General features: G+C 40.3%; 1 protein-coding gene across 6 annotated transcripts in view; it reads left to right on the forward strand.

The window, feature by feature from the left end:
* LOC117538471 (vacuole membrane protein 1-like) overlaps positions 1 to 11919 on the forward strand; it is a 74841-nt gene extending 62922 nt beyond the window's left edge. For 4 of the 6 annotated variants that reach the window (XM_034204192.1, XM_034204190.1, XM_034204191.1 and 1 more), the window contains one exon: positions 4938 to 5928. In XM_034204192.1, the coding sequence (XP_034060083.1) occupies positions 4938 to 5259 (322 nt within the window). In that variant the 3' untranslated portion in view covers positions 5260 to 5928. Of the gene's footprint in view, positions 1 to 4937; positions 5929 to 6168; positions 8788 to 11575 lie in introns of those variants that run through there. The other 2 variants (XR_004567859.1, XM_034204193.1) reach the window with 2 other exon arrangements.
* Positions 11920 to 15210: the final 3291 nt, after the last annotated feature.

The following is a 15210-nucleotide window of genomic DNA, read 5'->3' on the forward strand; positions in this document are numbered from 1 at the left end:
ACAAGAAATTGTGCATTTTACGAGTGTATGTGTTGGAAGTTATAGGAGGTGACAGCCTTCAGAAGGGGCAGACAGGTCAAAGGTCTTCTCTGACTCACAGCCTGTGGAATTTTCACAAAACGAACACAGGATGCCTAAATACGCTTCACACTCAGCAGGAAATGATAGTTCATTAAAAAATGAGAAGCGGACATCGTACTCATGAATTAACCCTTCACTGCAATAAAAAGGCTGCAGGAAGTACAGAGATGTGGGGTTTTCCCTCCATGTTTCATTGATTTGTCAGTTTATCCCTCAAGCTCATTTCTTTCCTGATGATTGATTGAGATTTCTTTGTTTCCCTGATTTGTGACACTGCTGGTGAAAGGTCTATCATTTGTACCCAATGCTGGAATAGCTTCAGTGCAAAATGTGTGCATTATATTTCCTCTGTCATGAGACTAGATGTGTAGCTTTTGTTCCCTCATTTTATTTTTTGAAGTTATACATTTAGAGCAGAGGATGCTGTTTGTAACCTGCAGCCCAGCAGTGAACTCCGAAAGATCCAAATACTGTATTTGCTTATTTTTCTTAGTTTGAAAAATTAGGTAAACTTAAGTGACTGTAAAGAAATATCTGTTTGTCAACTGTAATTGTAAAGATTTCCTCTGTGTAGTTCACAGGGAGACGGGAAATATTTTATATTCAGGTTTTTTTCCCTAGCAGAGAGATGAGTCGCTTGGTTCTGTCAAGAAGGGAAAGTGGGTAGGGGTCACACATCCCCACAAATCTTTAATAACCCCTAATTGTTTGTTTTTGTACAAATATATAATTTCATATTTATATTTCACAGTTTGATAATGACAATAGCTGTTTTACATAAAGAAATAAGTGCATCTGTTATATACTGCTCTAATTATAATAACTGATAATACTAATAATAAAATGTTTTATTTATATAGCACTTTTCATACAGCACGTGCAGCTTAAAGTGGCAAAATGGCACACATGACACATAAGTTAAAAATAAACCACAAGAAATTCCCCTCAGATCAGATGTTAAGACCTTTTCAGATACGTGCAGCATAACAACAACAACATATACCATTTTAACAGGTTCAAAGAAATGTGAAGTCCACTGACAGCCTTGTTGAATTTCACTGACACACTGATACAATTTGTCAAAACCTTTTGTATTCATCAGTGATTTTGAAAAAAAGGAAAAGTCCTGAGTTTAAAGACAGTGTAGGATGGGCCTGTGTTTTCCATCTGTATCTCCGAGTAAAATATGTTTATTGTCAGAAATATTAATCAACTGCATCGGGTCACTTTGCATTCATTCTCAGGTGAAGTGGTATTCCCCTCTCAACACAGTCATTTTGCATACCCCAATGGCACCGTATTACAAACACTGTTCAACAAGAGTTTGTACAGACGGGCAATGTCAATTTATTTGTATTTTCTGTTTTATTTGAAATCATCATACATCCAGGTTTTATATCTGCTACAACTAAAGTCTCTTCACACATGAAGTCTAATCATGTCAGATATTTACAAACATGTTCATTCCTCTAAATATTTTCATTACAATGTTTGCTTCTCTATATTACATTGGATCAATTCATAAATACAATTGAATTGAATTTGTCTTTTAGAGATGGACTGCAAAATGTCACACATTTTTAAAGATGAAATAAATGATTCTAAATGAAGATCACTCTGATCATTGCCTCTTCATATGTAGAAGCCTACATTTACATAGATTCATGTTTGTATTAGTAACATTACACACACTGAGGTGAAATATGTTCAGGTATAATAATTACACATGTTAAATTGATAATAAGCCACACATATTTACTGATCATCTTTTTCGTAACCCAGGAAAGTGAAGCGTGTCCTTTTCTGAACAACTTCTGGAAGTAATTTGATCAATTTGAGAACAACTGCTATAAAGTGTGATAGGATCTACACATGCAGGCTTTATAGTTTTTAGTTGTAAAAGCAGCTACTTTTTAAGACTTTTCATTCTTTCTTTATTATTATCCATTTCAAATAGCCCATAACATTTTCTCTTTGGGGGAAGAATGTGAGTAGAGTCATATCATATAGATCAGTTCGGAGTAACTGCAATGTTTGAAACACTTGGTAATACATGTCAATTTATATTTGTTGGATACACACCCACAGAAATGAGAATTGTAATAAGAAATACATAAAACAATTTTGACTGTTTATACTTTTTTTGTATTGATATACAGCATTGAATCAAGTTAAAATCCAGTTTCTGTCCTTTAATGCCTTACAAAATGCTTAGAAACTGTTTGAAGACAAGGACAATAAATTACTTTATAATAATAATATAATGCACATTTATGTCACTGCTGTTTTCAGCCGATTAAAATAGAGACTCTTTTTATTTTCTTAATGACTATTCCTGCATCTTTATATTTAATTTGGAACTAAATGATATGATGCATGCTCATCTAGTTAATCTACATTTTGTACCTAGTAATGATCACCATAAATTGAGACATGATTGTTTTCATGAATAAGCCTTTAAAGTTCAAACAGACATTGTTATGGAGCATTTAGAGTTAAAGCACACAGATGTTCTGCTTTTTAAAAAGTGCTGTAAATACTTTCGTTCAAATGTATGTCTCTTCTGACTCAACAAAGTGATTACCGAGAAAAAGAGAGGACTTTTCTGTTTCACTGAACTCTCAGGATTTTGCCAAACCCTTTGTTAATGTATGTTCAGTGGCTCCTGAGTAAATAGCTCAGGTTTACTGTTTGCTAAATTACATCTTATGGCTGTTGTAAAGTTCAGCTTCTGGTTTTTCCCTCTCTCGCCTTTACTCAACAAAGAAAGAACTTAGAAAATGTGATTTTCCAAACTTTTACTTAACATTAAAACCTTTTCTTAAAGCAGTTACTGTACAACACATTATTATGGATTACATATATTTAAAGCATGCACATTCCTTATTTAATCCTAATCAGAAGTACATGAAATGACAATATTGTGAACCTCTTTCAAGTTAAAATGTTCAGCACAGGTACTTGCAGGTAAATCATGAACACACTTACAGTAGAAATTCTTAAATCCTCAATTTCATAACACCTTCTGAAGAAAGTAACGATATATCCCAAAAAAAAAGCACAAAATCAGCTGTTTTTATTGTAAAGCCGGTGAGGTGCTGTGACTCTCAGGCATTAAAATGTGTTTTAGACTCATGGCTTGGAGCTGCTTTGTTGGTGGATTTGCCCGGGCTCATGACTCAGTATTGCTCATCGTGTAGGAGATGATTCGCCCGCCATTTCTGAAAACTCTTTCCCTTACTCTTTGTCCTCGCCTGTTTACTTGTATCTGCTGAACTGGTATATTTCCACATGTGTTTTCTGATCTTTTTGTCATGAGCAAACTATTATTCAGCATTTCATCCAGGTTACGTATCTTTTTTAAATGAGTTTAGTGAGTTTCAGAGTGTTTAGATGTTAGGAGTTTTTAAAAGTGGGGGATGGGAAAAGGAGAGGCTTAGTTTCCCTCCAAAAAAAAAACAACTTGATTTTTGATACCATTTTCTATTGTGTCATATAAAGCGTGATCTATCTGTTACACTTCCTGTCGGCTCTCACATGTAGAATGCATTACCTGATATGAAGTTAATGATTACTAAACGGCTTCCTTGTTGTAAACTCAAATCATTTAACATAGGTGTGTGTGCGGAGGTGTGGAGGGACGGAAATGACTTGCCTCCCTCGGAGAAAGTTATCAGCTATAAACTCAACCGTGTGTGACACCACTGCCCACGCAAAGCTGCTTTCAAATCTTTGATGTGTCTCCGAGCTTTGATGATGCCTCCCCAACTTAAACAAAAGAGTAGGAACATGAGGAGGGTTTTTAAACAATGGCTCGGGATATAATTGAGTGTGTATAGCCACAAAAGAGAATAAGTGAAGGTCTTTAGTATGTATTTGTTTAGTGATTAATCACTAACTCCAGCCAAGGGATGGGCCGCTCATTCGCTATTCCAGGGCATTCTCTCGCGTCTTTTTTGTATGTGTGTGTGTGTGTGTGTGTGAGGATGGGGGGGGGGGGGGTTAGTAGTATGCTTGTAGTTGGTGCCTAAATCTTGTATGGGTTTCCTAATATGGGCTGTCTTACAGGAGCTCCCTCCCTCTGTGGGCCATCCCCCCCAGGTCTTAGCCAGTGATGACACAGCTCGGGTACGACTCACTTCCTCATTAATTGGCTGAAACCAGTTCTTACAGGAACCGCCTGTGATAAATGTGAGAGTTCTGAGAAGTCATTCATTTCTCCCCGCTGCAGCGGCAGAGGAGGCACTGCAGGGGAGTTGAACGGGTTCACCGCGGTGCGTGTGTGAGTGAGAGGAAGCCGAGTATGTGTGTGTGTGTGTGTGTGTGTGTGTGTGTGTGTGGGAGAGGAGAGGAGAGGAAAGGAGAGGAGAGGAGAGGAGAGGAGAGGAGAACAGAGCGGGAGAATGTGGCTGACTACCGCTGCTGTTAGAGGACCGGACAACTTTATTTATCTTTATTTCATTTTTTCCTCTTTTTGTTTTTCAGCAGCACTGTTTTCTAGAGCTGTGGTATAGTCTGTGTTTTACTGTGTGTGTGTGTGTGTGTGTGTGTGTGAGAGTGTGGGGATGTGTGTGTGTGTGGGGATGAGCAGTGACGGGATTGCACTCGTTGCCCCCTCTCTTTCGCTCTCTCTCTCTTCTCCGAGAGAGGAAGCAGGGGGGAGCGACACTGTACAGGACAGCATGTCTCCCTTTGTTGCTGCCCTTGAGCTGGTGAGTAACAATGACGTGACGTGATTTGTGCCTCCCCCCCTTCCTCCCCTTCTACCCTCTATCTCTCTCTTTCTCTCTTCTTCCTTTCCCTCCTTTTCCTCTCTTCTTCCCACCCTCTCTGTCTCTGTGTGTTGGTGGAGGCAGAGCGTTTCCACTGCTGGGTGCGGCACTGCAGAAGCCCTTCAGGGAGTACTTGGAGACCCAGAAGGCCAAGCTGCACCATCACGCCGGAGAGGGGATCCCGACTGTAAGTACAGGGGCCTCGACCCCCCAGCTCACGGCCCCTATTCATTCGCGCGCGCCAAGACAAGAATGCGGCCCCCTTACTTTTGCCTCTTTCACTCCTTCTCCCTCCACTTTTATTTCTGTCCCTTTCTTCTCTTTATCTGAGCCTCCCTTTATATCTCTGACCCATTTTCCCTCTCTCATGTTCTCACCCTCTCTACCTGTGCCACTTGCTTTTTAATCAGTTTCATTTCTTTCTTTTTTTATTAATAAGAGAAATGTTGTAGACTTGACTATACCCTGTAGTGCTAGAGTAGATTACAGGGGCTTGTTTAGGGCCAGAATAACAGAGTAGGTTAGCGCTGCACTGGGCGGGCTGGGGGGGAGGGGGTAGGAAGAGGGGCCAGCGTGGGGTCTGGCTCCACTCGCTGTATTGAACTGTACTACTGTAGCGCGGGGCGTGCTGACTCATGCTCCATCTTACCAATTGGGAGTGTGTGTGCTGTGTGGTCACTCCCCTATGTGTCACACACACACACACTTGCACTCAATGCCCCGCCTGAACTCAGCACTGACTGTAGACTGGGGCGGGGGCCCCCCTCCCCTCCGCCACTGACAATCCATCAAAACCCCCTGTCTAGAACAAAAAGCGCCAGTTGTAGCTGTAGCCTGTTTCTCTTTCAAAGCGTTTTCCTCCATTCCTCACTCGCTCTTTGTCTCTTTATTCATTGAAAATTCTCTTTTTCTTTTTTTAATCACTTACTAAGAAGAAGAAAGGAAAACAAAACAGGATCAACTTTGAGTTGCACAAGGACAGATTAAGGCATTTTTTAGAACAATGTTCCTTTTTCCTTGTAACTTGAGCCCGCTGCAGTTACAGGAGTGAAGCGAGGCAATTTAACTTGGTGGAGGCAGGCTGCAGGATGGGGTCAGCGGGGGCGTTGGGAGGGAGGACGGGGGGGGGGGCTGCCGCGTGTTTTATTACCCCTGATCTCTATCTGTCCTGCACATGGAGCTGGATCCCCACCTAGCCTACAGCATCAGGAGCAGAGGGGATAGCAGGGTGTGGGGTGAAGAGGGGGGGGCACTAAACTTACTGACCGAGCTCCTCTCTCTCTCTCTCTCTGTTCTCGCTGTGGTTTCCTGGCAGGAGGAGAGCTGGCTGCCGTGGCTCTTCGAGAAGGTTGTGGTCATCATGGTATGCTTCTTTGTCTGCTCCATTGTCAACTCCATGGCCCAGAGCTACAGCCAGCGCAGGCAGCCGGGGAAACACTCGGAGGGCAAGACGGAGTGAAGGCCAGATAGCCATCACTGCCAAGCATCAACTTCAGAAGCTCTCCCCAAACCCCCCGACTCATTTCAGCTGACAAGCCACCATTATCTGAGGCGCTGCATCTAGTTCCTGTGGTGTTGCTGTAGCAACATGTTGATCTTGGACTTGTTTTTCCAGGCTTTGCTTTTGGTAGTGTTTCAGCAGTTGTAAGGTAGGTTTTCTTGTCGTGAGTAGTTCATGTCGGCACTTTGAGCACGTGAGAAGTAGGCAGTCATTTCCCAGTGAGGCCTTAAGCTGCACTAGAAGAACATTATTTGTCCATGGAGTCTCTTTAATTCCTATTTTTTGAGTAAGCTTTCTTTTGTTGCGCCGTGAATGTTCTGTAAATTCAGCGCTACTTTTTTCGTTCAATAAGATAATGATGTGTTATCTGATTATTAGGAAGAGTACTGTAGAGTTGTTATGCAGTATTATCCGTGGTAAGATAAGACTTTATGATGGTGTCGTATTTTAGAGCTCTAAGTCACTGTATTGTAGAGATGTTAACCAATGTTTCACGGTTCTTTGGAGGACCACCTCTTCTATTGTCCGCGCAGTAAAGCCCACCAAGGTACTTTTGGACGAGGAATGATAAATCGGCCCTGAATCCCCCTGCTGGTCTCTTTGTCTGCCGTTATTGTTCTGCTTCCAGGAAGAGAGCACATGAGTCAGCCCGGGGCCACTTCACCAGATGCATTCATATATTGAATCAGATCTGCCACTATGTGCGCGTGCCTGTGTGTGAGACGGGGAGCCGAGGGGGGGGGGGAGAGAGAGAGATAGGCGTTTGCGTGGCTGCCACATTTGTTGCTCTCCCTTTTATCTTTTATGGATTAAAGCAGATTGCGCTCCACTAATAGACTGTGTCTGCCTGGAAGTCTTCCTATAGCAGATAGCGGCTGCTCCTTTAACTTAGAGACAGTGTGTGTCAGGGTGAGTGTTTTTCTTTGTCTCCAGCGTTCCTTTAAATCCTTTTTACCTCGATGTGGACAGCGAGCTCATGTTTGACAACTCAAGAGCATCTCAATAGCATTTTTATATTTTTTTGCTTGTCGGATAATACAGCTGGCTCTCCCATTTATTCACCTCCTTCTTTTTTTTTTGTAATTGCCGGAGAAATGTGCTTTTCACTCCTCCGTCTCTGTGCCGCTGCTGTGCTACGCTGGACTGAGCACAGTGGGCGCTAGAGCAAGCAGGAGGGAGAGGAAGAAAAAAAAACCTCAAGCGCACAGTGAAAAGCGTCTGTGCCGTTACCTCAGCTGAACCTTCGAATGAACTCGTTGCACCGCTCCAGTCACAGCGCCAGGAGACGAATCACTTGCGTAGATTCAAAACAGAGGGGCACTGTTGAGCAGGCTGAACCCTGCGCTCTGCACCAGCTCCACTCACATCTCCTCTTTTCTCCTGTTATGGTAAGTCGGATCAGGATTTATTTTTTTCATTGTGGTTTCTGTACATGCGTCCGTCTCAGTCACGCTCCCGGCCTGTCAGATAGCTTATCAGACTGGTGTTGGCTGTTAACGTTGCAAGGCGACAACAGTCTGTAGGCTGTCTGACATTTCGGGCTCTTTCATCTGACCAGCATCCTGTTTTTGTCCTCCTTCTGTTATTGTCATTTATCAGTTAGCATCAGTTCCCATTTAGAGGTGTGCGCTGCAATGTCGCTTCCCTTTTTTTATCCCAACCGCTTGGGTCTAGTGTTTATTTCCTCCATGCTGACGTCCGTGAGGGTTTTTATGTGGGGAACTGTGTTTTGGCATGTTTGCAAATGCAGATGTAGTGATGTCAATGGTGTACTTCTCTACATATACGTGTGTGTGTGTTGGCTCTGTCCTCTTGAATTTCCAGAGAATCCAGACAGTACACACCTTATTGCAACACATCACATTGTGACACCCAGCTCTAGGTATGGTACACGCAGTGCCCTCCCCTTCCCTTTTACACTTCCCTCTTCTCTCTAACTGAGAACTTTCTTCTGTTGCTCAACACACACACTTTTTTTTTTAGGAGGCTGCTGTTTTATTGGAACAACTCCTTTGAGCCTCTTTTTCTAAGGGCCACAAATTGGTAATTACACGAAGCTGAAAATGTTTGCTTGACCAGCGGACACTTTTGCAGCAAAGCCTCAGTTTTCTTTTCTTTTTTTTTCTAGAACAAAGCAAAATCACTTTTTCCTGGTCATAAAAACTAAATCATTTGATAAGGCTGGAACGGCTTCTGGCTCGAAGAGTGTTTTTCTTGGCAGTTTCAGAATGTCCTGTTCCATAAGGGAGCCCCCCTTTTTGGCTTGCCTTTCTGAATGTGTTTGTGCATTTGTCTAGATATTCTGTTTATATCTCCGTGTGTGTGCCTCTCTTTCCGAACTAATTCATCGCTGTAACTGAGTTATTTAAAAGGTTTGTATGTAATGTTTCTTTCATGTGCTTTCAATATAAATAAAGTCTGATGAAAAGAGAATTGGTGTTGTGTTCATTATGTGATCAGTCTTGACCACGCTGGGCCGGTGTTGACCCTCAGGCCTCCGAAGAATCTCACATGTCAGCCGAGAAGCAGGGTCAGTCAGGATTCTGGGTCCATCACAACTCCGATTCCACGTCTAATGTTTCACTTCCAACGCTTATCACGTTACTAATTTGCTCTCTCCACACTGACATCATCTCCATTTCAGATTCCAAGTTAAGCATTTGCTGTGAGTTGTGGATATAGCTATGCTCATGTGACAAATTAAAGATGAAATTAAAGTCAACACTTTGACCATAAACTAGAATTTGTATAAGTAAGTAATTATAACATGGACATTTTCTTATTGGTGTGTTTTGTGCAAAATGTTTCTTCCATTTGAACATTTTCCAAAAAATAATAAACAGAAACAGTTTGTATGACAAATAAGTGTTCACATAAAAGGAACTAGCTTTGGGGTATAATGATGCATACATAAACACAGTAAGAGGTATAAAGCAGCAAATATGAAATCAATGAAAAACAATTAAAAGAAATACAAATATACAAAAAATCGAATACAACTATACAACAAATATCTATGAAAAACTAACCCTAACCTATTATTGCATACTAAGTGAAAAATATACGTAATATTCATAAAGTATAATGAATCATTTCAAATAAATAATATTTAAAAAATGTGTTTTATAAGTGTCATTTATAATCATTTATATAAATCATTAAACAATATATACATTGGTTTACGTTGTTCTTATGATGGTATGGCTCAGGTATCTGTGACCTTAGTTCAGGTCGCTGATCATGAAGTAAATGAAGGAGACAACAGGAAGCTGACATGCAGTTTCATCTGGTGTCCTGAGGTGGGATGTGACCTGTGCTGAGATTTCCCCTGTTGAAAGGAGAACTGTTCCCAGAGCAGCCACACCCTGAGTACCACGAAGTCGACTATTTCCACCGCACCGCACCCCACCCTGCCCCCAGGCTCTGGCTGAAAAACCCATCTTGCAAATCCTGCCTGTCCAAACAGGCTGGGGGACTGATATTAAAATAATGACGCTGCTTTGTGTCCTTCCTCTCTTTCGCTCTGATCTCTCCATATGCTTTACATATACTAGTTAAATCTGGTGGCGCTGGTTTAATTACTGACCCTCTCAACCCCCCCCCCCCCCCCCCCTCCCCACACACACACACCACCCCCCTCTGTCACCCTCCCTTACCACCCAGGGAAGCTGAAATATCACTGACTCCATCCACCACCCACTCTGCGTTTGGTTATCCACTTAGTTCCTTTCACACTCTGTCTCATTAAATTATGCTGACCAAGTGGATTATTATCCTCTCTTTTTTTTATTCAAAATCACATTAATGTCCATTGTTTTTGTGGGTATAGACTTCAGGGAGACATATGGGAATGCTACAGAGAAATATGCTTACTAAAGGAAAGAGACTTTATGGATACATCACCCAGAATAACCCTCTTCTTTTATTTATTTGTTATACCACAACTTATTGAGAATGAGAGATGATACAGTATCAGAGTATAACAGAATAATACCACGAGGGGCAAAGAGCTGGACAATAATTCAATAGTTTACTTTCTTTGAGTGGTTCATTGTGATGAAATCATATTTTAAGGTATGAAGATACACAATTACGTTGTATTAGTTGATAATAAGAAGCACATAACAACTCACTTTTTTTCGAAAATGTAATAAATCGCATTGATACTATTTGAATACCGTGGTTTCTACGCCTCATTCAATGAGATTGACAAACTGGACTCCGACAAAAACACCCTGCACCTAAGGATTCTGCTCTGTTAAATGAAACGTTTGTTTTAATAGGATTTATTTTTTACTCCAAAATTCAAAATTTTCATGATAACTTTTCACTATACAGTAGTTCTGTATAATATAAAAAGAAACTCACTATTTTTCCTTGGTATTTTAATCACAAAAAAATAGGACCATGTTTTCATTTCATATAGCCAACTTAATAGTTTACATTTAGTATCAGAAATCCTTTTATACGTCTAACAATGGGAATATTACATTGTTAAATCATAGGCACAGTGCAGATAAAATGGCAAATACAATAAATATGCTAACATAAGGAGGCAAGCACATGTTAACTAAATCAAATAATACACATCCATGGCATACATAAGAATAAGGCAGATTATAAAGTTTGTTAACACAGAGTAGGTGAGGTAAGTCAGTCAGCAGTCACTGTACGAAAGTGTGTATTACACTTGTATTATACTTCAGTCACATACCTTTTACTTTTATTTAATGTATTAACCATTACCAAAAAAACGCTTTAAGCTAGATTGGCCATACCATGAGCCCAAGAGGGGCAAACTAAAATCCTTGTCAGCTTTCTGTGTGTGGATATCTCTTCACACATACATGCTTTAATACGCACACCCTCATCATAACTGTGGTTACTGTAAAGCCCTGGCTCCAAAAGCCTTTGTTTCCTTTATTGTGGCTTTGGCATGCTAAGATCAAACGAGCTTATCAGCACCTAAGACTCTTCATAAATCACTCCATCTGAGAGGAGACTTATTACTGCTCTCATGTGAAGCACATCACTAGATAGAGTGTCTAACTAAACGTAGCAACAGGATCTTGGCTTGACTCTGTTCCTGTGTGATTTATACAACCGTATCATTCAAAGCACTGCTGTCTAAAGATGTACTGCTTCTCAGAGTGAATTGGACACATCAGAACACATGTCCCTGCAGTGTGTCCCAATAAAAGATGTGTGGATATTTCAACAGAGGATCATCTGCTGCTGCTGCCCACACCGTGCCAACATGGAGGCCACCGAAGGCCTGCTGCCAGGTGGTAACACCGGGACAAAACATGCACATCTGAAGATCTCCCGCCTACTCTTTTCCCAAAAAGTCAACACTACGATCCAAGTCAGGTTTGAAGTTGTACTTTAGAAATGGAGAATTCTACGAACGCATTTATGTTTTGTCTGGCATTGATTGTTTGAATGAAAAATGCTTACAAAGGAAAAGATCAGGGAATATTTTGTCCAAAGTCGTCACAAACAACTCGGAATCAGGTTTATTGGTGAGTATATTTACAGTTTGAAGGAATTTGCTCTGGTGTAAAATGGTGCATACCTAAACACAGTAAGAGGAATTAAGTTGGGAAAAAAGTTGCAAATATAGAACTTGTAAAAAAAATAAAGAAATGTAAATATACAAAAATATAAAGTAAATACATTTCTCAAAATAAAAGAATATTACACTCTACTTTGAAGAACTGAATATTTTGGATTATATCATAATTTAAAAGTGGAAGAGCTCTGCCATTTAAAATCATTTTGTTCTGTGCTTCAGACAGAAATGGGCTCTAAATCTTTTTCTCTTTATGCGACTACATGTCAAAACAAGACCTAGGAATCATAAACCTGCATAATGGCTAGTCATGCTTCTCCCTACACTTGGCGTCCCTCCCTAAAGGTTTGAAAAGGAAACTGCGTCATTCAGGTGTGTCGTAAACACGCAGGGGAGGAAACTGCTGTCGTGAAGCTGTAAAGCTCATACAGCAGCAGCCGGCCTGAGAGTGGAGTGGGCGTGCAATTCTAGAAATGTACCAACACTCCAACACACACATTCAGAGAGATCCCTTTGATGTGAGAGGATGGAGCTGTGTAAACCTTTGGAATGCTTCAACCTGACAGTATGGACTCCTCCGCAGTACATTTGATCCTGAGGCGCTGAGTGCAACTTTTTAAAGCACAGCACACATGTCAACGCAGGCCTCTGTGTCATGACATGATGCCATCTCTGAAATATTACTCAAGAATGCTTCACTCTGCCTTCCAAGCAGCTTCCAATGCAGGGAAAGTGTGGTCTGCCTTATTCTGTTGCACATGCAAATTGAGCACTGCAAACAGCAAACATAAATGCAAATGCAGGTGGTGGATGGACTGTGAGAGAGACACTTTGGGATGTTAGCCTTTGCAGACCATTTACTTTAAAAAGGTATATAACATACTATTCCTTCAAAATAAGACAATAAAATGTTGAAAATAAATAAATATAGAAAAATCCATCAGTAAGAAATAACATTTAAAACTAAGTCTATACGATTTATTCATAGTATAATTAAAAGCCAGATTAAAAAGATTGTTCTTCGATTTCCTTTTTTTTAAATACAGAGTTTGCCATTCTGATAACCAGAGGCAGCAGAGTGAGCTCCATTTTAGAGGCGTAAAACAGAACTCATAGCTACTTTCATGGGTCACATGAGCAAGAGTTAAAACGAAAGCAGTGGGAGAGCTTAGTGTTCTAGCTGTAAAACAAAAATAAACAAGATCTCTGATGTAGGGAGGTCCTTTAAAGCTTTATCAACAAGTAAAATAACTTTAAAGTCAATTCTAAAATATACAGCAAACACCGTTTCTTAAACAGCTTGATTCTTCTTCTGTAAAGCACACAGTTTGAGAATTTTCACTCAAAACAAAACTCTCAATCTCATAGCTACACAAAAGAAAAAAGTCAAGGGGGGGTGCCCCATAATGGGCAGGATGTTAGCATTTTAAAGCACATGTTAATGGACCATGTTTGACATTTATAGCAAAGAAAATATATACCATTTTGCTCAGATGTTAACCAAAATACACACACCGCAGTATCCTCTGTGTCTATATACCCGCTTCAAAAACATATAACATTACTATTACCAAGTTAAGCTCTCAGCCTTTATGGCATCGAAATCTGAGCTAATTTTAGTCCGGTCCACATACTCTGCATGAGGTCTGTTTACCACACGCAGCGCGGTTGTATGAACGTGCCCATTAACGTGCTGCACACAACCACAGAGAGCAAACACAACCAGACGCATCCCTGCCACCCTGCACAACAAACACACTGTGCTCCAGGCTCTTCAGCACTCGTCTTCCACGTAAGGACTTTTACCAGAAATACTTCATACGCTACACTTTATATGTCACATCTATAATTGCATTCAACAGATGAGCAGCATCTGTGATTATAGGTGTCTATCATTTACACCCACAGACATTCATTCTTTCAATACCTAAAATGGACTCTGCAGACATATATGTCCCATTCTTTTTTTTGTTATCTTTCCGGAAGTCCTCAATTAAATAGATACATCAGTTGACTCTTTCCTAATCCAATCAAATTCGAGTATCTTGAGGGAAATTACGTTTTTTGAAGGAAATCCACCTACTCTTTTATGCAATAGTCAATGGTACGGAAGCCCATTGCTGCCAGAACATTTTGGAACAATTAAATAAATAAATGCATAGTAAGTAAATGTTTCTGGCTCATCATTAATATTTTAGTTTTTTTTCAATTGATTTTAATCATGACTCACATTTTAGTTTGAGCCTTTCCTTTTGTCTGTCGGACCTATTATCAGCAGTCATTAAATAATAATAATAGTAATAATAATAGCTTGGATTTGTATAGCGCCTTTCATGGGACCCAAGGTCGCTTTACAAAGAAAACAGGAGTACAAACAAACAAAAACAAAAGGCAGTCAGACAAACAGTCAGACAGACAAAACAACAAATAAATTAGAAGCACTCAGAAATCCCTGCAAACCTAGACACCATCTTTAAAATAACTTTTTAAGCTCATTGCGTAATTCCAAACACCAGTAACTTTGATTTGAACTCAAAAAGATATACATTGATATGTATGGTTATGCAACAGAACTTCAGTTCCAGTTACCCCATTGTTCGGTTTGGTTTGTTGGTTTAGACATTTAGGTTAAAATCGCCATAATCCAGTACAGCTGACATAATGTGTATGCGATGGCTGAGCTTTCCACAAGTATATATATTATTCAGGGGTGACAGGGACTAATTTATGCTAAGATATATGGCTTTTAAAACGTTGCTTACTCATCTATTGCGATAATTTGTGTCAATGACAGACTGCTGTACAACACCTGCCATTTCAAAAGTTTTGTAGCATTTACAGGGCATCATACAAACAGATATGACACTGTTCTGTACTTTTTGTCCCCACAAAGAACATCGGCATTATGTATGTTTGTGTCCTGCGGTAAACACCAGGCGCATGCATTAAAAAACAAAACAAAGAAAAAATAAAATTGCCGATAGCTTTCAACCTCATATTTAAATGAATGACCTTCCATATTGACAAAGTCCAAACACAAGAGCATAGCGCAGCGAGTTGAAATGCAAAGTGATGTTGAATGATCACAATAGTGACCTCAAGTCATCACACAGACCCACAACAGAGCTCTCTAACAGTGAGTCTGTTCTTTTGTCAACATAAACAGAGCTAAACAAAACAGAGAACACACACAGAAAAGCTGCAGCTGGTTTTGATCATAGGGCAGTGAAGGGAAACAAACTATCAGATGGAATTGAGGCAGCGTTCAAAGTAACGCTGCCCTG

The sequence above is a fragment of the Gymnodraco acuticeps genome, unplaced genomic scaffold (assembly GCF_902827175.1).
Source record: "Gymnodraco acuticeps unplaced genomic scaffold, fGymAcu1.1, whole genome shotgun sequence".
NCBI classification, from domain to species: Eukaryota; Metazoa; Chordata; class Actinopteri; order Perciformes; family Bathydraconidae; genus Gymnodraco; species Gymnodraco acuticeps.